The 24,133-nt window shown below is 38.0% G+C and overlaps 1 protein-coding gene across 3 annotated transcripts in view; it reads left to right on the forward strand.

Annotated features, from left to right (window-relative positions):
• Window positions 1-24,133, forward strand: part of SPAG17 (sperm associated antigen 17) — a 252,300-nt gene that overhangs the window by 99,067 nt on the left and 129,100 nt on the right. For all 3 annotated transcript variants that reach the window (XR_003510028.1, XM_027535676.1, XM_027535679.1), the window contains exons 14-18: window positions 2,061-2,288; window positions 2,384-2,575; window positions 11,295-11,356; window positions 11,917-12,030; window positions 22,113-22,267. Coding sequence is in view for 2 of the 3 variants with exons in the window: in XM_027535676.1 (XP_027391477.1) it covers window positions 2,061-2,288; window positions 2,384-2,575; window positions 11,295-11,356; window positions 11,917-12,030; window positions 22,113-22,267 (751 nt within the window). In the remaining variant the exon portion in view is untranslated. The remainder of the gene's footprint in view (window positions 1-2,060; window positions 2,289-2,383; window positions 2,576-11,294; window positions 11,357-11,916; window positions 12,031-22,112; window positions 22,268-24,133) is intronic.

Raw genomic sequence — 24,133 nt, forward strand, 5'->3', positions numbered from 1 at the left:
TGTCGTGTCTCTCTCCTGAATTTCCTTGTGGTTTTTTCCAAAAGTCACCTCCCCGCTACACTCTTCTCTGTTGGAGGGGAAGAAGAGAGGTGACTCTGATTCTTTGATCTGTCCCTGTCATTCACTTTCCCTCACTGAATTCCATGATTGTTTGTTAATACTACCTCCTACCTCTCTGTCTTGACCTTTTGAAGTGCTGAACCAAATCTTTTCTTTCAATGTCAGGCAAAGAAAAATAGAGCATAAAGCCTAGCACATAGAAAACAAAAATGAATGCAAGAGCGAGTGAACATACAAATTCTATAAATATTAAATACCCAAATTAATATAGCCCCTTGAAGGCTGATAACCTTTGAAATAAAATTATGAAAAGTTCTATACCAGTTTATTGGGGGGAAAGATGCCTTTTCTAAGCCTGAGTGAACAGAAAAGCCTACTAAATTAACAGCCTATATTAGACACAAATGAGTAAATTCTGTGTTAAATTACAACAGCAGCAAAAGATGCTTTTGCTTAAAATGACATTTTCTTTTTTTTTTCCCATGCCTTAAGGTAATTTATTTATTTTTTTTAATTTTATTTTATTTTTAAACTTTACATAATTGTATTAGTTTTGCCAAATATCAAAATGAATCCATCACAGGTATACATGTGCTCCCCATCCTGAACCCTCCTCCCTCCTCCCTCCCCATACCATCCCTCTGGGTCGTCCCAGTGCACTAGCCCCAAGCATCCAGTATCGTGCATTGAACCTGGACTGGCATCTCGTTTCATACATGATATTTTACATGTTTCAATGCCATTGTCCCAAATCTTCCCACCCTCTCCCTCTCCCACAGAGTCCATAAGACTGTTCCATACATCAGCGTCACTTTTGCTGTCTCGTACACAGGGTTATTGTTATCATCTTTCTAAATTCCATATATATGCGTTAGTATACTGTATTGGTGTTTTTCCTTCTGGCTTGCTTCACTCTGTATAATAGGCTCCAGTTTCATCCACCTCATTAGAACTGATTCAAATGTATTCTTTTTAATGGCTGAGTAATACTCCATTGTGTATATGTACCACTGCTTTCTTATCCATTCATCTGCTGATGGACATCTAGATTGCTTCCATGTCCTGGCTATTATAAACCATGCTGCGATGAACATTGGGGTACACGTGTCTCTTTCCCTTCTGGTTTCCTCAGTGTGTATGCCCAGCAGTGGGATTGCTGGATCATAAGGCAGTTCTATTTCCAGTTTCTTAAGGAATCTCCACACTGTTCTCCATAGTGGCTGTACTAGTTTGCATTCCCACCAACAGTGTAAGAGGGTTCCCTTTCCTCCACACCCTCTCCAACATTTATTATTTGTAGACTTTTGGATCGCAGCCATTCTGACTGGTGTGAAATGGTACCTCATAGTGGTCTTGATTTGCATTTCTCTGATAATGAGTGATGTTGAGCATCTTTTCATGTGTTTGTTAGCCAAAATGACATTTTCTTAATGTATAAATGTGTAGTTGATTTACAATCTTGTACCAATTTCTGCTATACAGAAAAAGTGACTCAGTTATATACATATATACATTCTTTTTTGCATTCTGTTCCATTTCAGAGTACTGAATACAGTTTCCTGTACTAAGCAAGATGACCTTGTTTACCCATTCTATATGTAATAGTTTGCATCTACTAACCCCAAACTCCCAAACTATCTTTCCCTCATCTTTCTCCCCTTTGGCAACCACAAGTCTATTCTCTATGAAAAAAATGACAAGTTTTAAACATATTCAGCCAATACTCTGGAAAGTCAGTGTGAATCAATCTGGACACCTCATGTTCATTCATCTATGAAGCAGTTTGTGGGCATCATCTTGATACATCTTAATTGTATAAGTTTCTTATTAGTTGCCTGTAATATTTGTTGCAGAATTGGGGTGCCCATGTGTAAAGTCAGGTCAACACGCATTCTGGCGTGACTCTTGTCTTTCTGGTGGACTGACCACCCCACCCCATTGCCCCTGTACTGTATGGTAATAAAGAGCATTTCTAAAAGCACGGGTCTGCTTTCTTACAGAAGTCTTGAGCTGGAATGAAGTAGAACGAGCCTTCAAAGTGTTTACATTTGAGAGCCTGAAACTCTCTGAGGTTGATGAAGATGGGAATCTAAAGCATTCTAAGATGATGTATGGGACAGATTCTGAGATGTTCAACATACCATGGGACAACCCTGCCAGATTTGCTAAACAGATAAGGCAACAATACATCATGAAAATGAATACCCAAGAAGCCAAACAGCAAACAGGTACACTGCCTGGAGGGAGCAAAAGGCATTCTTGCATTGTATGATTGTCGATTTGTCTAGTATTATATCTTACGGATCCTCTTTACTCTGCCTAGATGATGGAGCCAAAGACAGAATTTTATTTCTGAATCAGAATTGGTCAACACCTATGCCAGATGATGCGCTCAACAAAGAACCATCAGATTGTCGTCAGCCTGGTAGTAACAAGAAATCCTTAGACTCTGATAATAGAGAACCAACAGAGCAGGAGAGAAACTTGAAGTCTCAGCTCCAACCTGAGACTCTGGGTGAGCAAATATGTGTGTGTGTGTGTGTGTGTGTGTGTGTGTGTGTGTGTGTGTAGATACTGATATAGAATGTATAAACCAAAAACATTCAAGATACAGTATTTAAATGCCTCCCTATTTCAGTTGAAAAACTGGTTCATATTGTTTTATTAATTAAACTTTGTTACTGAGTGTTATTCAGTAACTACTCATTTAAAAAAAATTTATTGAAGTAGAATTGATTTACAGTGCTTTTATTATACAGCAGATTGATTCAGTCATATATTTTTTTCATATTTTTTTGCATTATAGGTTATTACAAGACACTGAATATTGTTCCCTGTGCTATATAGTAGGTCCTTGTCATTTATCTATTTTATATGTGGTAGTGTGTATCTGTTGATCCCAAACTCTGAATTTATCCTCCTCTCCCCAAGTTTTTTTTTCTATATTGGAAATCTATTTCTATTTTGTAAATAAATTCATCTGCATCATTTTTTGGATTCCACATATAAGTTACATTATATATTTGTTTTTCTCTGTCTGACTTATTTCACTTAATGTGATAATCTAGGTTCATCAATGTTACTGCAAATGACATTATTTCATACTTTTTATGGTTGAGTAATATTCCATGGTGTATATTATATATATGCATATATGTGTGTTTTGTTTATCCATTTATCTGCTGATGGACATTTAGGTTGCTTCCATGTCTTGGCTATTGTGAACAGTGCTGCTATGAACATAGGGATGATGCATCTCTTGAATTATAGTTTTGCCTAGATAGTATGCCTAGGAGTGGGATTGCTGGATCATATGGTAACTATTCTTAGTTTTATAAGGAACCTCCATACTATTCTCCATAGTGGGTTTATTTACCAATTTCCATTCTCATCGATAGTTTAGGAAGGTTCTCTTTTCTCCACACCCTCTCTCGCATTTATTATCTGTAGAGTAAGTCCTCATTATTTCAACCCTTGTTTTTCAATGTATCATAAGGCCTCTTAAGTGACTCGTACTACCTTTGTAAATATAGTACAGTGACCAGAATTAAAACTTTTATCATTAGTGTTTCATAGGGTTATTGTGATTATATGCAAAAAAAATTATCCAAAATTACCCCCAATAGCAATGAACTGTGTAGTACAGAGCTTGGTACAAAATCAATACTCGATGAACATCAGTTTACCTGAACACTCTCCTGCTCAGGTAATTATTCTCATTGTAGAATAAATCATAATAAATATTGTGACATTAAGAGATATATAAGCATAGAAGAATATCAGGCTAAATTTTTATTGAGCTGTTTTACACACAGCTCTCAGATTACTTACTTAAAATATGGTTCTGCTATTACCCTGCTTATAACCTTCAATGACTCCCTCGTTGTTGTTGCTAAGTCAAGTCTGACTCTTTTTGCGACCCCATGGACTGTAGTCTGGCCAGGCTCCTCTCTGTCCATGGGATTTCTTAGGCAAGAATACTGGAGTGTGTTCCAGGAGTGGGTTACCATTTACTTGTCCAAGGGATCTTCCCAATCCAGGGATCAAAACTGTGTCTCCTGCATTGGTAGGCAGATTCTTTACCATTCAGCTATCAGTGGCTTCCTACTACCTACAAATAGAACCCAACTTCTTGGCTTGCTTTATACACTTCTTCAGCAGTACCAAATTATTTTCCCAAACCCTTTCCACTTTTTCACTTTTGTTCTCTTATCACATGCTGTAGTCAATATAATTAGACCCTATTTCCTCTAGGCAGCCTGCTCTTTTCTATCTCTAACTTTTCCCCACAATAACCTCCCACTAGAGTTGTCTTTTTGATTATACTGAGGTTCACATGACATGCCCATGAAGCTTTGTTAGATGTGTTTATCTGGAACTGCCTTTCTTACCATTCCCATGCTCATAACTAATATATGCTTCCTTTATAGCATCAGTTATTTCCTACTCTGCTGTGCTGTGCTGTGCTTTGCTTAGTCATTCAGTCATGTCTGACTCTTTGCAACCCCATGGACTGTAGCCCACCAGGCTCCTCTGTCCATGAGGATTCTCCAGGCAAGAATACGAGAGTAGGTTGCTGTGCCTCCCTCCAGGGGATCTTCCCAACCTAGGGGTCGAACCCAGGTCTCCCACATTGAAGGCTGATTCTTTACCATTTGAGCCACCAGAAAAGCCCAAGAATACTGGAGTGGGTAGCCTATCCCTTCTCCAGGAGATCTTCCCAAACCAGGAATGCAACTGGGGTCGCCTGCATTGCAGGAGGATTCTTCACCAGCTGAGCTCCCAGGGATTTCCTACTACTTATAATGGTTATTCATATGCCTATATTAAGGCCTCCTTAATACTGTAGCTTCTTAGAGATCATAAGTACATATGTTTATATTAAAAACCTTAACTGTATACTACATCATAAAATAAATTTTCACAGATCAAAACTACAGAGTATGTTCTTGAACCACAAAGAAATTATGGAAAATATAGATGCAATAGGAAGAACAAATAAAATGAAAATTTTGGCCCTTTGAAAGATTTTTAAAATTGAAAATTTTTTAGTAAATGACTGATCACAAAAAGAAACATGAATTACTGTATTAGAAATAAAATTGTTTCAGGAATAAAAATCATTGGGGAAATAAAGAATCAGATTTCCCTTTGGTGCTATAGAAATTTAAAAGAGTAAAAGGATATAAGGGGCTTCCCTGATAGATCAGTTGGTAAAGAATCTGCAACTTTATTTGAGTATGTCCAAAGATGATGCTATGAAAGTGCTGCACTCAATATGCCAGCAAATTTGGAAAACTCAGCAGTGGCCACAGGACTGGAAAAGGTCAGTTTTCATTCCAATCCCAAAGAAAGGCAATGCCAAAGAATGCTCAAACTACTGCACAATTGCACTCATCTCACACGCTAGTAAAGTAATGCTCAAAATTCTCCAAGCCAGGCTTCAGCAGTACGTGAACTGTGAACTTCCAGATGTTCAAGCTGGTTTTAGAAAAGGCAGAGGAACCAGAGGTCAAATTGCCAACATCCACTGGATCATCAAAAAAGCAAGAGAGTTCCAGAAAAACATCTATTTCTGCTTTATTGACTGTGCCAAAACCTTTGACTGTGGATCACAATAAACTGTGGAAAATTCTGAAAGAGATGGGAATACCAGACCACCTGACCTGCCTCTTAAGAAACCTATATGCAGGTCAGGAAGCAACAGTTAGAACTGGACATGGAACCACAGACTGGTTCCAAATAGGAAAAGGAGTATGTCAAGGCTGTATATTGTCACCCTGCTTATTTAACTTCTATGCAGAGTACATCATGAGAAACACTGGGCTGGAAGAAGCACAAGCTGGAATCAAGATTGCCAGGAGAAATATCAACCTCAGATATGCAGATGACACCACCCTTATGGCAGAAAGTGAAGAGGAACTAAAAAGCCTGTTGATGAAAGTGAAAGAGAGGAGTGAAAAGGTTGGCTTAAAGCTCAACATTCAGAAAACAAAGATCATGGCATCTGGTCCCATCACTTCATGGGAAATAGATGGGGAAATAGTGGAAACAGTGTCAGACTGTATTTTGGGGAGCTCCAAAATCACAGCAGATGGTGACTGCAGCCATGAAATTAAAAGACGCTTACTCCTTGGAAGGAAAGTTATGACCAACCTAGATAGCATATTCAAAAGCAGAGACATTACTTTGCCAACAAAGGTCCGTCTAGTCAAGGCTATGGTTTTTCCTGTGGTCATGTATGGATGTGAGAGTTGGACTGTGAAGAAAGCTGAGTGCTGAAGAATTGATGCTTTTGAACTGTGGTGTTGGAGAAGAGTCTTGAGAGTCCCTTGGACTGGAAGGAGATCCAACCAGTCCATTTTAAAGGAGATCAGTCCTGGGTTTTCTTTGGAAGGAATGATGCTAAAGCTGAAACTCCAGTACATTGGCCACCTCATGCGAAGAGTTGACTCATTGGAAAAGATTCTGATGCTGGGAGGGATTGGGGGCAGGAGGAAAAGGGGATGACAGAGGATGAGATGGCTGGATGGCATCACCAACTCAATGGACGTGAGTTTGAGTGAACTCCAGGAGTTGGTGATGGACAGGGAGGCCTGGCGTGCTGCGATTCATGGGGTTGCAAAGAGTCGGACACGACTAAATAACTGAACTGAACTGAAAAATGAAATGAGTAAATTACTAGAAAAGTATTCACTCAAGAAGAAATATAAAACCTGAGTATCTTATAATTATTTAAATAAATTAAGTCAATTTAAAAACTCCCCAAAGAAGACATGCCAAATTCAAATAATCTCATTGACTAGTGATATTAAACACTCAAAAAATAATAGTTCTAAACACTCAAAATATAGTTCCAATCTTAGCAAAAATTAATTCCAGGAAATATAGAAGGATTATTCTCTTCTCATTTTATGAAACTAGCATCAGCCTTATAATAAAACTGTCAAGGATAGTACAACAACAACAACAAAAATTAAAACTCAGTTATTCGTGAACATATATGCCAAAATCCTGAATAAAACATAGGCAAACTGATCTAGCAATATACAAAATCATAATAGTCAAGACAAGTTTTTGTAAGAAGGAAATGCATACATTGTAAAATCAATATAATTTATCAGTGAACACACTAAGAAAAATGTAATCTCAGTGGATGGAGAAAAAATATAGCAATTTATGAAAAACAAACTAGCAATGGAGAGAAAACTTCTCTACCTTATAAAGTGTGTTTTAAAACTTACTATAAGAAACATTATCTATCAAGATGAAAAGTTGAAAGGTTTCCCTTGATCAGAAGGTTATCCACTGTAAACTCTCCTATTTAGGATCACTTTGGAGATGCTAGCCAACTCAGTAAGGTAAGAAAAAGAGATAAAGCTATAAATGTTGAAAAGAAGCAAAACTGTTATTATTTGTAAATTGTGTGTAAAAAAACCCAGAACAATCCAAAAAAAAAGTCAGAAATTATATGAAGGCTTAATAAAGAAATGTGATTGCGAAATAACATGAGTAAGTTGTCTGAAGTGCTAGGACTTTTCTTTATCATTATTCATTATAGCAAGCATTTAAGTTCTTTGTACTTTTCTGTATTATTTCAAAATTCTAAAAAATGGTCACTGCTATAAAAGAATAGATGTTAAGTGAGTATGAGCATAGCCTAATCCTGAAGATGAGGAAACAACGACTCAGAGGGGTTAAGTAACTTGTTCAACCACATATGAGCAGGAAGTCAGGATTCCAAAGAGGGATCCAAAGCAGTGCTTCCTCCACTGTGTCTTGTGGCTTCCTCAGTTCTAAGAAATGCCTTGGGATGCATCTGATGGTTTAACCATATTCATATTCTCTTCTTCATCGTTATACATACCCAATTTTGTTGCCTTTGGGACTTCCTAGGGCTGGTTGCTTACCTTCAGGGCAGGTGCCTTACCTTTAGGGTTGGTTCTCTATCTCCCTGTTCTATATACCCTTACCTATTAGCCTAACTCGCAAAAAATTAACTTGAGATATTATGGCATTAGTGAGTCCTATTGGAATATAAATGTATGACAAAGAAGTCATTTTGAGTTAATATAGAGCCAGAATAAGCCAGGAGAGAGATAAGGCCTGAGGGGTTTTTTGTTTGTTTGTTTTATTTTGCCTTTTTTTTTTTTTAAAAGAGCAGTTGGTACATAGCTTTCCTTAGGCAACTTTTGCCACCTGGTGGTCAAACCACATAAATTTGTGTTCTGAGTCCTGGTGCAAAGTAAATGTTTATAGCAATTCCCTAAATCATTATGGCTAAAAATGCTATAATGGATGGTGTATCCTAGTGGCCAAGCAATCTTGAGAGCTGAACCCATGGCCTGTGAGGGATTCTACCTGATGTAGGCTGGCCTATGTCAAGGAATTGTTACATTTGGATGGAGATGGGTAGATGAACCTTGGTGCCTCACTGAGGCTATTAACATGTAAGGGAAATTTTTGTTGTTGCTAATCTTTTGTTTGTCTTTGCATTTTTCCCCTAACTGAGTCACATTTCTGAAGCAGCCACTTTAAATCTCTAAACAAAGCAGAAATTGTTCATGTATTTCCTGCACAACCATCTTAGCATCAAATACATAGAAAAGCCTGTTCCTGGACTTGAAGGGCTAAATACTTGTGCTTTTCTCAACCAAACAGATTTCCATCTGAGACTGGTTTTGAACTTGACGGGGCCTATTGGATATTTATGAAAAACCTGAGAGTTGATAACCATGAGGCTATAGGTTTAGATGTGCCCTTTATGCTTGTTGAGTGTTTTTTTAATAAAGTAACTGCTTTGCAGAGGGATCTTGTTATCTCTAAAGTAAAACAGATTAGGAAAGCTGTTTTTCAAAGAGATGAGAATGCATCCATTTCCAGATGTGTCAAAAACTACTGAATCACACTGTCAAAGGATTATGTGGTTGAAGGAAGAAATCAGGAAGAAAAAGAATGACTTTTACTCTACTATTAAATAGAGTTCAGATTAGTCTTAGAATGTTCTTCCCTTTGACAAAATATCTGATGCACAGTTTTTTAAAACATATTTTCTAAACTGGAGACTTTTTTTTCTATTGGATCCTTAGACACAGGAGGGAATATCAAGTCTCCCGGAAATCTGGCAGCCCATAGAATAGAATAATTTTTATTCCACAGATTGCATATCAATTGCTTCAAGGACACATGGGACATAATGGTCTATTTAGAGTTATAGTTGGCCTGAGTTTTCTCTTGAGTGTCTGTGTTATATAAATATTAAACTGAATTGAATTTATAGTTTTCTTATAAATCAAAATGGAACATTCATGCTGTCACCCTCACCAGCCCAAGGTGAGATGGAACTAGTAGCAAAAATATAAGTAGCTATGCTCCTAAAGACAAGTAAAATATTTGGCCTATCTTGCTTAGATGTAATTAGCTAGTCCCTCTAGAAGCCCAGATGTGGTTCTCTTTGCCACACAATGAAAATTTAGATCTTGTGAAAGTGAAAGTTGCTCAGTCGTGTCTGACTCTTCGCGAATCCATGGAATTCTCCAGGCCAGAATACTGGAGTGGGTCGCCTTTCCCTTCTCCAGGGGATCTTCCCAACCCAGGGATCTAACCCAGGTCTCCCACATTGCAGGCAGATTCTTTACCAGCTGAGCTTATGCTTACCCCACAAATAAGCTTTTGTTGTAGGATTTCTTCCACATTTCTGCACTCTCTATTTGGCTCAATATTTATTTCCAGTTTTAATACATGATGTAGATTTCTCTCATTCAATCAAAAAAATATATGTATTTACCGATTTCCTACCATGTGTTGCGTGCAAAGAGTAAGGTTAGGGAAAATAGAAGTTCTTATTCTCCAGGAATTCACATTTGAGATGGAGAGACAGACAAATATTATTAAGCATGGATAAATGCCATGATCAAAAATCAAGCAGGATAAGAAGCAGAAGACTCTTGAGGAGGTGACAGTTGAACAGCAATATGAATGAAGGGTTTGAAACAGATGACTCTCTAAAAGCAAAGCATGCTAGACAGAAAATCAAGTTCAAAAACTTCAAGATACAACAAGCAAGCCAGTGAGTCTGGAGTGGAATGAGCCAGGGAGAGTAGAAGGAGGTGTGGCTGGAGAGTCAAGCTGGAGCCATTTTTATATGACTTCCTCGGGATTAATCTGCTATTATTCAGAGGGTGATAAAAAGTCAGACTGGCTGTCTTTGAGCAGTAAGACAGATATGTTACAAGATTTAATGTGCCGCCCCCCCTCAACTTTATTACTTTGATCAGATTTGGAATATGCTATGTCCTTGATTTCTTTCTTTCTTAGAGATTCACAGTCACAAGAGCATATTACAAATTCTGAAACTTTCACAGTAAAGTGTCTATTTATCCATGTGAAACTCATATACCATGGAATTCCTCTACATAACACATTTGTTAACTTTAAGATTTACTGAAACAGGATGATTCAGAAATCAACACCATCAGTCTGTTTCTTCCCTCTCCATTTATGGCTGTGTGCTTAGTACTCAAGGAGGTTATCACAGTCCCAGTTATCATATAAGTATACTCTTTGGTCACAGCGAGAGCTAGTGTGTCCATGATAAGGGGCCCCGTGGAACCCAGCTCCCTATTCATTTTATTCATTTAACTAACTTTTAAAAATTCTGTAAATCTGAAGATGCCCATTAAATGGGTTTTAAATTAATACATTGTTAATGAATGGGGGAAGAGCTTAACAGGATAGAGTGTGGTATTGCTTCTTCTAGTAGGAGGTGCTTTTGTCAGGGGGTTCTTCTTTCCATACATCCCTGCCCCTGTCCTAGTCTGTCACTCACAAGATACAAGTTTGAAAAGGCTTTGTGATAGTACCAGCATCATAACAGACAACTGTGTGGTGAGCAGCTGACATAGTTTAATCAGTAAATATTTGCAGCTTGTAAGATGAAAGTACATTGTCAGAAGCGAGCCATACAGTCTGAAGGCAGAATATCTAATATATGATTTAGGAATGTATTATATAGGGAGCTGGGTTCTTTTCAAAGGACTTAGTATAACTTTTCTAGGTAGACACTAATTTAGAATTATTGACAAAAACACCTTTTTGGAGGCATGAAACATGCCTTTCAGGAATTACCTTTTCAGCACAGAAACATAGATCACATGGTAACAAAAAGGCACAGCATTGACCAAAGAGAGAACAAAGCCCAAACACAACTGGATGTTGATGTCTTTGATTTACAGAGCAGACCATGAACAATGAGATCAAAGATGAAGCGGTCACAAATGCTGATCTTCTTGAAAAGGTAGGGAATTATTGCCCTGAAAGTGTAGATGCCAGTAAGATCTGAGAAAACCGTAACTAAAAAAAGAAACTTAGCAGGAAGGGGCTGGTACTAGAGGAGAAGGGTTTATTCAGACACCCCGCCTCCCCAGCTCAGTTCCAACTGGAGAGAAAGGAGTTAATTTCACCAGCCGCTCAAGCAAAACTTCCAGGCTCCATGCTTCTCTCTAGACAGTGTGGCTTGGCAACGTCACGAACACCTGCTGACCATACAGCTATGTAGAACTAATGCTGTCTTGAAGTGAGTTCAGAAAACCTGCCTATAATTGCTAACAGGACTCAGAAGAGTATAACCTAACAATAAAAATATTTAGATTATGTTGCCCATAAAAAAAAAAAAGTCAAAGGCATACTTTTTCTGGCAGCAGTTCTCTTAAAATGTTGCCATATGGATTTATACATATGCAGATTTCCCCCAATTAGATGGAGTGCATGCTGGTTAGTTGATGGAGTCCAAGAGGGCTTCATTTGGACTTAAACAAATTAAAGCTGAAATTGTATTCCTCTGATTTTTTTTTTAAGAAACCAAAGAAGATGACTGTAGAAGCCGAGTTAGAGGACATAAAGAAAACCCAGCAACGCAATCTAATGGACTGGAGTTTTACTGAACATTTTAAACCAAAAGTTCTGCTTCAGGTATTAATGGGCTATGAGTCTCATCAGATTGGTCTGGGGAGGCTCAGTGTGATTTCGAACAGTTCACTTCTAGGTCACTCTCAGATCTATTTCAGATCAATATTCCCATTTACTTCAGCTATAAAGTGAGTTTATTCCCAGACTGTGTGCTATGCATGCCCAAAATAGTTTAAAATATACTTTCTTAAAGGATGTTTTTTTAATGAAGTCTCTTAAGAAAAGAAAGAAGATATGTGCATGACTGCTGCACATGTTTAAAAAAAAAACATAGTAATAAAAGTAAGATGTTATTGGGAAGCAACCTTATATTTCCCCATATTGCCTGTTAGCTCTCTTCAGTTTTCACATTTCTAAATATTTTCTGATGCAATTAACAATTCAATGTAAACTGTGATGGCTAACATTTATTGAGCACTTACCATATGCTGCTGCTGCTAGTCAATGTATTACTAGGTTATTTAATCTCTTCAGTAATCTTATGAAGTAGAAACTATTTAAATAGTAGAAAACTGAGGCACCTTAACCACTAGTAACTTTTGTCCAAGGTCACACTGGAAAGGGTCTCACTGGTTGATGAGTGAGAGAAGCAAGATCCGAACAAACCCAAGAAATCAGACCCAGAACTTGTGCTCTTAACCACTACGCAAAATAATGAGTAATACTAAGGCAAGCTCTTTTTGTCAATTTTACATTTTACACAAAAACTTTTACTCTTTTTTCTTTTATCCTTTTAATTTAAATTAAATTTAATTTAATTTAAAATTTAAATTAAAATTTTACATCCACTTATTTTTTAAAGCCAAAACATTGTGTAAAGAGTCTTGTGAAAAATACAAGGTCCCTCCCATGCCCATGGAGCTTTCCAGGTGGTTCAGTGGTAATGAATTTGCCTGCCAATGCAGGAGCCAAATCCCTGGGTCAGGAAGATCCCCTGGAGGAAAGAAATGATAACCTACTCTAGTATTCTTGCCTGGAGAATTCCATGGACAGAGAAGCCTGGCAGGTTAGTCAGTGGGGTCACAAAGAGTCAGACATGACTGAGCATGCACACTCCCTTGCCATGACACAATTCCCAGAGGTAAAAATCTTCAACGTATTTACCTGTTTCTTTTGTTACTTAACTCAGTTATCTCTAAATAACAAGATATTTAGTTACCATCATCAACTGACTCCCTCTTGAAAAAACAGCTTGCCCAACCCCATATAACACACACTGAGACATGCACATACACTCACTCATTACTCCTATACATACATATACACACTCATAAACTCAAACCTTGTCATTCTCTGAAACTTTTAGCCATATCATAATTTTTATTAGATTTCAAGATTTATCATATTTCAATTATATAAGTGCTATTCACAGCTCAAACAGTATGAAAAAGCAAAAAGATAGGACACTGAAAGATGGACTCCCCAGGTCAGTAGGTGCCCAATATGCTACTGGTGATCAGTGGAGAAATAACTCCAGAAAGAATGAAGGGATGGAGCCAAAGCAAAAACAACACCCAGTTGTGGATGTGACTGCTGATGGAAGCAAGGTCCGATGCTGTAAAGAGCAATATTGCATAGGAACCTGGAATGTCAGGTCCATGAATCCAGGCAAATTGGAAGTGGTCAAATAGGAGATGGCAAGAGTGAACATCGACATTTTAGGAATCAGCGAACCAATATGGACTGGAATGGGTGGATTTAACTCAGCTGACCCTTCTATCTACTACTGTGGGCAAGAATCCCTTAGAAGGAATGGGGTAGTCATCATAGTCAACAAAAGAGTCCAAAATGCAGTACTTGGATGCAATCTCAAAAACAACAGAATGATCTCTGTTCATTTCCAAAGCAAACCATTCAATATCACAGTAATCCAACTCTATGCCCTGACCAATAATGCTGAAGAAGCTGAAGTTGAATGGTTCTATGAAGTTCTACAAGACCTTCTTGAACTAACACCCAATAAAAGATGTTTTCATTATAAGGGACTGGAATGCAAAAGTAGAAAGTCAAGAAACATCTGGAATAACAGGTAAATTTGGCCTTGGAATACAGAATGAAGCAGGGCAAAGGCTAATAGAGTTTTGCCAAGAGAATGCACTGGTCACAGGAAACACCCTCTTCCAACAACACAAGAGAAGACTCTACACATGGACATCACCAGATGGTCAACACCAAAATCAGATTGATTATATTCTTTGCAACCAAAGATGGAGAAGCTCTATCAGTTAGCAAAAACAAGACTGGGAGCTGACTGTGGCTCAGATCATGAACTCCTTATTGCCAAAGTCAGACTTAAATTGAGGCAAATAGGGAAAACCACTAGACCATTCAGTTATGACCTAAATCAAATCCCTTACAATTATACAGTGGAAGTGACAACTAGATTCAAGGCATTAAATCTGATACACAGAGTGCCTGAAGAACTATGGACGGAGGTTGGTGACATTGTACAGGAGGCTGTGATCAAGGCCATCCCTGAGAAAAAGAAATGCAAAGGAGGAAAGGAAAGATATACCCATTTGAATGCAGAGTTCCAAAGAATAGCAAGGAGAGATAAGAAAGCCTTCCTCAGTGATCAGTGCAAAGAAATAGAGGAAAATAACAGAATGGGAAAGACTAGAGATCTCTTCAAGAAAATTAGAGATACCAAGGTAGCATTTCATTCAAAGATGGGCACAATAAAGGACAGAAATGGTATGGACCTAACAGAAGCAGAAGATATTAAGAAGAGGTGGCAAGAATACACAGAAGAACTATACAAAAAGATCTTCATTACCCAGATTATCACGATGGTGTGATCACTCATCTAGAGCCAGACATCCTAGAATGCAAAGAAAGTCAAGTGAGCCTTAGGAAGCATCACTATGAACAAAGCTAGTGGAGGTAATGGAATTCCACTTGAGCTATTTCAAATCCTAGAAGATGATGTTGTGAAAGTGCTGCACTCAATTTGTCAGCATATTTGGAAAACTCACCAGTGGCCACAGGATTGGACAAGGTCGGTTTTCATTCCAATCCCAAAGGAAGGCTGTGCCAAAGAATGCTCAAACTACTGCACAATTACACTCATCTCACACGCTAGCAAAATGATCCTCAAAATTCTCCAAGCCAGGCTTCATCAGTACGTGAACCGTGAACTTCCACATGTTCAAGCTGGATTTAGAAAAGGCAGAGGAACCATAGATCTAATTGCCAACATCCAATGGATCACAGAAAAAGTGACACAGTTCCAGAAAAACATCTACTTCTGCTTTATTGACTATGCCAAACCTTTGACTGTGTGATCACAACAAGCTGTGGAAAATTCTTAAAAGAGATGGGAATACCAGACCACCTGACCTGCCTCCTGAGAAATCTGTATGCAGGTCAAGAAGCAACAGTTAGAACAGAATATGAACAACAGACTGGTTCCAAATAGGGAAAGGAATACATCAAGGCTGAATATTGTCACCCTGTTTATTTAACTTATATGCAGAATACATCATGCAAAATGCCAGGCTGTAGGAAGCACAAGCTGGAATCAAGACTGCCAGGGGAAATATCAATAACCTCATATATGTAGATGACACCACACTTATGGCAGAAAGCGCAGAAGAACTAAAGAACCATTTGATGAAAGTGGAAGAAAAGAATGAAAAAGTTGGCTTAAAACTCAACATTCAGAAAACTAAGATTATGGCATCTGGTCCCATCACTTCATGGCAAATAGATGGGGAAACAATTGAAACAGTGAGAGACTTTATCTTTTTGGGCTCCAAAATAACTGCAGATGGTGACTGCAGCCATAAAATTAAAAGCCACTTGCTCCTTGGAAGAAAAGTTTTGACCAACCTAGACAGCATATTAAAAGGCAAAAGCATTACTTTGCCAATGAAGGTCCAGCTATGGTTTTTCTAGTAGTCATGTATGGATGTGGGAGTTGAACTATAAAGAAAGCTGAGCACCAAAGAATTGATGCTTTTGAACTGTGGTGTTGGAGAAGACTCTTGAGAGTCCCTTGGTCTGCAAGGAGATCCAACCAGTCAATCCTAAAGGAAATCAGTCCTGAATATTCATTGGAAGGACTGATGCTGAAGCTGAAACTCCATTACTTTGGCCATCTGATGCGAAGAACTGACTCACTGGAAAAGACCCTGATGCTGGGAAAGATTGAGGGCAGGATGAGAAGGGGACAACAGAGGATGAGATGGTTGGATGGCATCACTGACTCAATGGACATGAGTTTGAGTAGGCTCTGGGAGTTGGTGACGGACAGGAAAGCCTGGTGTGCTGCCGTCCACGGGGTCACAGAGAGTCAGACACGACTGAGTGACTGAACTGAACTGATTCATAGCTGCACTGTGTAATATCCTGGATACATTTCCTTTTTATTTGTTTAGTTTGATAAACATTTGTCATTACTCTCCCCCAAATTCTCTACTTAAGAGTAAATCTCTGCTCAGTACATTCAAACCTAACAGATATTCCATCAGTTGTGTTTTGTAAGCAATATCTTTCCTGTGTGTTCTGAACCTCTGCTTGCCCTCTACTTGTTTTCTGGGTTCACAGGGTCACAGGTGAGCAGGCATTTTGCCCAAGGATGGACCAGAAACTGAGTCACACCCATAACTGACTTAGAAGATATTCAGATAACATTTGAGCCTTAGAGTTGATGCTGGAAAGGGTTGAAACTTTGAAGGATGTTGGGTGGGTGAATGTATTTTATACATGGGAAAGATATGAATTTGAGAGGCTACAAGATAAACTGTAGGCTTCTCTGGTAGCTCAGCTGGTAAAGAATCCGCAATGCAGGAGACCTGGGTTTGATTCCAAGGTTGGGAAGATCCCCTGGAGAAGGAAAGGGCAACCCACTCCATTATTCTGGCCTGGAAAATTCCATGGACTGTATAGTCCCTAGAGTCGCAAAGAGTCAGACTGACTGAGCAACTTTCACTTTCAGTCTGAACTGTTTTATGTTGAACAGTGTCCCTCAAAAGATTTTTTAGAATCTTTACACCTAGTACCTGAAAGTGGATTATTTGGAATTAGGGTGTCTAAATGATGTAATCAAGTTAAGATGAGGTCATTATAGTAGGCTCCAACCAAATGTGATTTATGTCCTTGTAAGAAGAAGAAAATACCAACTAAAGACACACAGGGAGAATATTTTGTAACCAGAGAGGTGGAGATTAGAATGATGCAGATCCAAGCTAAAATTCACCAAGGATGGATGACCACTGTCAGAAGCTACTATACAAAGCAGCAAAGGAAATCCTACCAGTTCTCAGAGAGAGCACTCTACACAGCGACGGTCCTCCCATCCCCTTTGCGGCCATCCTGGCCGTGTCCTTTGCCTCTATTTCCAGTTAGATACTGTCTTCTGCATCCCATGTTGCCCTCTCTCTTGGGTTACTTTCTTTTTGTAGGGGACTGTCTTTTCAAGTTGCCTCCTGAGTTAACATAAATGGCAGGGAAATTTTTGATGTGATGGATGTTTGAAAATGACTTAATTCTATACTTTTAACTGCCAGTTTGGCTTTATATAAGATGCTAAGTTAAAAAGTATTTTCCTTCAACATTTTGAAGCCATTCCTCAATAGTCTTCTAGCTTTCCAGATTGTCCTTGAGAAAGAAAAAAACAATGAAATTCTGATTCCTGGTCAGTCGAGTCTGTGTTTTTTCTTCTCTCTGTAAGGTCTTTAAGATTTTCTTTTTGTTCCAGTGTTCTGGATTTCCTGTTGATATTCCTTGATGTGTGATTCTATTCCTAATACTGCACCGGGGAGCCCAGTATAATCCAGAAACTCTGAGCTTTACATTCTGGGAAATATTATACAATCCTCACTCTAATAATCCCCTCCCCTCCCTTTTCTTTAGTCTTTCTTCCTGAAACTCCTGTTGTTCTGGTATTGGACTCCTAGACTGAACTTCCAATTTCCTTATCCTTTCCTTCCAAGTTTTCAACAGCTTTTCTTCTTATTCTGGAAATATGTCTGTGCTTTCATTGAATTTTTCTATCGAGTCTTCTGTATCTGTTGTTATAATATTAATATCATAAGGTTATATTTATAGTTACAAATTACATTTATAAAACATACTCTTCACATTCCCTGGTACCGTATCTTCCCTTATGTCTATGAGGATATACTAAAGTCCTTTGAAGTCTTCTCTCTGAAAACTCCTTTCCCCAGGTTTTAACTACTTTTTTGTGGAGGAGGTGTCTTCATTTTTCACATTGAAGAATAGCATCTAGTGATATTTGCCTCTTTGTTTATATTCATAATGAGACACTACAAAAATATGATAGGAAGTGCTACATAAAGTCAAAGTGGGGGAAAGCTGTCAATACCCTGACCTTGTTGTTGGGTGATTTGGCTGCGGGGAGGTGGGGGGTCTTGAAAGACCCGTGAATGTTGATGTATTAATTCTATACTCTTGAGCCATTTAGAGTCTCTAGGGAAAAAAGTCTGATCTCTTCTCTTCCGAGACATAACTTGTCAGGGTTTTAGGAGCTGAATGATGGGGGAAAGGAATTTCAGATTTCTTACCACCCAGTGTCTAGATCTGCACTGTCCAATGTGTCCAATGGTAGCCACTAGTCACATGTAGCTTCTGAGTACTTAGCAATTTTTATATTGATTACATATTGAAATGATAATATATTTTGACATATTAGGTTAAATAAAATGTATAGTTTGATTTTACCTTAACCTTTAAAATATGACTACTATAAATTTTAAAATTATGCACATGGCTCACATTTGTGGCTTCCCTTATATTTCTATTAGACCATGCCAATTCAAGTTTTACATAATTCTCTTTTTTCTGTGGTATAGCTCTCCCTCAGTGGTGCCCAGGGTCCCTCCTCTTAAAAACCCACAGGGTCAGCTTCTATAGTAATAACCCTGCTTTCTTCTGCTGATGAGAGAGATGGGCAGTACCCTGGCTGCTCAGAATGGTTGAGGCTTCTTAAAAGACATTAATCTTCCTATTTTCATTGCCCCTTTCATTCCACTTTCAGAGGTACCTAACTCTGCCATTTCCAGAGCCTTTCTGTGTTTCTGCTCATAATGTTCCTTCTGGTCTCTCTTAAAACTAATCTTGGAATTTGATTTTCCATGTTCTGCTAAATCAGTTACCATTTATTCTCCTGCTTTCTAGCCTCCACGATGTTTCTTTTGTCTCATCTCCCTTGGGCTTCAACTTTGTGATATTAAAACTCGAATTTGACTATTCCTTTAGTGAGGGGTTAGGAAGTGCATGTGTTTAATCTTTCATTTTTTAACTGGAAGTTCATTTCAGATTTTACTTTGTTTTAGCCTCTCCTCCTCACTCCATAGAAGCTTAACTTTTATTTCTTTTAAAAAATATATGTATTTATTTATTTATTTGGCTGCTCCAGGTCTTGGTTGCATCATGTGAACTCTCAGTTGCAGCAGGTGGAATCTAATTCCCTGACTAGGGATTGAACCCAGGCCCCCTGCATTGGGAGCCTGGAGTCTTAGCCACTGAACCACCAGGGATGTCCTGAAGCTTCACTTTTCAAGGTCACATGTAATTGTCCTGCCAAACCTAATGAACATTTCTTTGTATATCTTCCTTGACCTTTTCCTCACAAAGCTGATCACTTCCCCACAAAACACTGTTCACTCCCAGTTTCCAAAGCACCATACCGAATTTCTCCTCAGTGTGCCATCTGGAATTTTGTTGAGTACTTCTCCTCTACCTACCATTTAAATATTGAAGTGCCTCAAGCCTCAGTCTCGAATTGTCTTCTCTCCTCTGTAAACATTCTTTTAATGATTTCATCTACTACATATGTCTAATCCTGATGACTCATAAAAGTTTATCTTCCAAATTATCTCCATCTTGAGTTCCACATTAGTGAATTTCTGATAGACACCTTAAATATTTTGTGTCCCACATGAAGCAAATAATTTTCCCACCTAAGCATGCTTCTCCCCTCATCCATCTCAGAAAACGTCAGTGTCAAGCCAAAAGGCTGAGAGTCATTCCTTACTTCAGCTTTTCCTTTGTCGCACACATCTGGTCCATCATCGAGTTTTGAGGGTATACCTCAAAATACCTCTTGAGGCTCTTCATCTCCACTGCTGCTACTTTAATCCAAGTTCCATCCTCCCCATCTACTGTAATATCATCGGCCTATTTCACTCTCTCTCCACTCTAATCCCTTCTCTCCGTATCAGGTGTTCCATCAATTGCTTCTTAAACACACATCTCTGAACTCCAGAATCCTCTGTAAAAATTGTAATCATATTTTAAAGAAAAGTCTTAGCTATCTTGTTCGTTTTGTTTTTCTATGAATGTGGTAGGTCTCCATTTTTAATGAAAAGCTTAATTAATGAGAAAAATATCAATACATGATAATAGGTAAAAGCCAAGTTTTTTTAATGTTTTGAAGTATAGTTGATTTGCAGTGTTGTGGCCAAATTTTTAAAAAGGAAAAGAAATGTATGAAACTTTATCAAATATTGATTGAGAACACCTACACGTTCATCAAAAATAGAAGTTTGGTTGGTTGGTTGTTTTTCTAATTTAAAATCTGAAAGGAATTTGCCCCAAAAAGTAATGGATAGGACCCCCACAGAGCAAAATGTTTTAAATGCAAAAATATTTACCATGTCAGGACTTCCCTGGCAGTACAGTGGTTAAGACTCCATCCTTCTACTGCAGGGGAGCATGGGTTTGAGCCCTGGTCAGGGAACTAAGATCCCCACAGCTGCACTGTGCAGCCTAGAAAAAGAGAGAAAGAAAACAAATTTACCACATATGTGTTTCTTGTATTGGCTCTCAGGGAGCAGTTGTAAAAATTCAAATGCCGCTTCATAAAGGCATATAGGGGATTAGATTGGGGAGTAAATGTATTATTTTAGTTACACTACCAGTGTGCAATTGACAGCAAAAGTAAAATAGTCCTTTCCTGACATAATATGCAATTCCATGCCTTTAGATCATCCAGACAGTGAAGAACAGAAAGCTGCCTCCACCAAATTGATATGGACAAGAAAAAAAACAAAACAAAACAAAACCCCGCAAGTGTCTAATTTCTTTCCCTATGGACATATTTCTTTATGTTGATTGGCATAAGGAAAAGGCAGCTGCCCACAGGCCCCCTCTGTTTGTGGCTGCAGTTACAGTGCTGAGGATAAAATGTTTTGGAAAGGATCAGGGATAGAAGTTGTGTAGAAACAGTATGTATCAAGAAGACCACTCACAGTATGTCTCTGTACCACACCGTGGTGTAGTGGAGAGCTCTGTGTGGAGTGTGAAATGTGACATTTAGAGTCAAAAGACTGGTATAAGCCCTTGTACCAGAACTTAGGAACTCCATACTCTTAGACAAGTCTCTTATTCTCTCTTGGCCACAACCAATACTGAAAAATGCAGCTTTTAATATTTTGAAATGGGAAAAATAATCATACCAATGTATCTGAGGTTTTTATGATAAAATGAGATGATTTATCTGAAGGCGTGTGTGTGTGTGTGCATGTTAAGTCGCTTCAGTCGTGTCCGACTCTTTGCAATCCTATAGACTGTAGCCCACCAGGCTCCTCTTTTCATGGAATTCTCCAGGTAAAAATACTGGAGTGGATTGCCATACCCTCCTCCAGGTGATCTTCCCAACCCAGGGATCAAACCCAGGTCTCCCATACTGCAGGCAGATTCTTTACCATCAGGAAAGCCCAAGAATACTGGAGAGGATAGCCTATCCCTTTTCCAGGGGATCTTCCTGACCCAGGAATCGAAGCAGGGTCTCCTGCATTGCAGGTGGATTCTTTACCAGCTGAGCTACCAGAGAAGCTTAAAAAGAAGGCATGGAACGTGCTAAATAACTCCTAGACTTTATTATCTCCCAGCATTAATGAAAAACACTTGAGCAAATACCTCTATGCTTGGAGCCTAGGATTTGTTTTTCTTATAAGAGTTACTAAAATGCTCCTGAAAATATCTGCCATCCCTGCTCTCACCTTGACCAGCATCATGGAGATAAGGGAAGAAAAGGGAGGAAGCAGAGAAAGGCCCTAGCAGGAGACCCTTCTCTCGGGGAAAAAAAGACAAAACAATGCATTCATTTTGATTTTCAGGTTCTTCAAGAAGCTAATCAGCAATACAGGTGTATTGATTCGTATTACCATACACAAGACAACTCTTTACTGTTGGTCTTTCATAATCCGATGAATTTACAACGTCTGCGTCATGAATATTGGAAAGTTGGCCTTCACTCTAACGTTGGATTCAGGTAACCAACTTAGATGGTTTAGTTAGTTATCTTAGTTAGCTTGTTACTTGGTTTTTAATTCCTTAGCCTAAGCTGAGTGGTTCAACCCAATAAAAACATTTGTGCAGTACCGTAGATTCAGTGAAGTTCCGTAGATTCAGTGAAGTTCACCAAATTGAATGCTGTGTGCCAGGCACTGTGATAGGTGTTGAAACTATACACTGAAGAAGGCAGACATCATTCCTGGCCCCATTGAATCTAGTGGGGATATTATTAAATTATACTTGATTCATTTAGACTCCAATATAACAGCCTCTGAAAGGTTTAAAGTAGGAACTACAAAACATGGCATTCCATCTGCTGGTTTTGGGTAACTCCACTTGATCTAGGGAAGACTCAGACGTAGGGTAACTGAATGACACATGCACTCAGCTTCCCAGCAAACTGAGACCTCTAGGAATCAGTAATTTGTTTCTCCTCCCCAGCTCCTTAATTATTTCATTGCTATCTTAAAAATTTTCTCTCCTTTCTCATTAATGATGAGAACTTTTCATTATTTTTCTGTACTGGTTAATATATATTCAGTATTTGTTATTTATATAGAATTTAGTCCTAAGGGATACAGAGAGGATGAACATGGACCTACAGAAAACTGGAGAAATGGATTGTGTGCATACATATACACAGAATCACACACTTTAAAGTCATAAAATGATTTTTGTTAATTAGGATACACAATAGGTATACCAAGCTAATATAACTGTGCTTTCCTTTGTTCTGTTTTTCATTGCCAGTAATTATGCTTTTCATGTCTTTGTTGACTAGGACTTCAGTACAACTTTGAGAACATTATTGTCTTATTCTAGCTTTTGAATATTCATCTATTAAGTATTTTTTCAGTTTTTTGCCATAGGTAAATGCTCCTTATTAGGTTAGAAAATTTTCTTACGTTGCTAGTTTGCTCTAGGTTCTTAATTATAAATGACTATTAAATAATATCAAATGATTTTCCTGCATCAATTTGGGTGTTCTCTCTTTTCCTTTAATCTATTAAAGTGTGAAATTTTATTAATAGATATTCTAATGTTTGAACTTACATTCCCATGAAAATCCAATTTGTCCATTATGTTCTCTTGTTTATAAATTGCTGCATCTGGCTTGCTAATATCTTCTTTAGAATATGTCCAATCTGTATTCATGGGTAAGATTCAGCTATAATTTTTCCCATCTTTAAATGTTCTTTTCTGGCTTGAGATTGAGATTTTTATTAGCCTCATAAATTAATGGGTGGGTATTCTCCCTTTTTAATCTCTATTTTTTTATTTTCTGAAAGAATTTATGTAAGACTAAGATGTATATTCCTTTGGCATTTGGTAAAACTTGAAAATAAGACCATCTGGACCTGGGAAGATGGTTAATTACTGATTTAACCTCTGTCATGATTATTAGAAACTTTGGGTTTACTATGTATTTTTGAACTACATTTGATAATATGTATTTCTCTAGGAATTTGACCATTTTGCCTGTTTTCAAAATTATTGCATAAAGTGGATTACAATATGCTCTTGCCTTTTTGTGTTACACATATCTGTTTTAATTCTTAATGCTTTTAATCTGTGATTTCTCTGTTTTTCTGAACCAGTCTTGCCAAAGGTTTGCCAATTTTGTTAATTTTTTGTAAAAGCAACTATTGCATTTGATCCTTTCTCCTTTTTATTTTTTAAAAATATGCCCTCATCTTTATTATTTTTTATTTTCTCTCAATTTCTCTGGATTATTCCAGTGTCCTTTAACTTTGCAAATTAGAATTTTATCTCAGGATTTTGAGTTATTTTTGTTGCTTTACAAGTATTTAAGGCAAAAATTTCTTTTTAAATACCACCTTAG

This window comes from Bos indicus x Bos taurus, chromosome 3 (genome assembly GCF_003369695.1).
Source record: "Bos indicus x Bos taurus breed Angus x Brahman F1 hybrid chromosome 3, Bos_hybrid_MaternalHap_v2.0, whole genome shotgun sequence".
Classification (NCBI taxonomy): domain Eukaryota; kingdom Metazoa; phylum Chordata; class Mammalia; order Artiodactyla; family Bovidae; genus Bos; species Bos indicus x Bos taurus.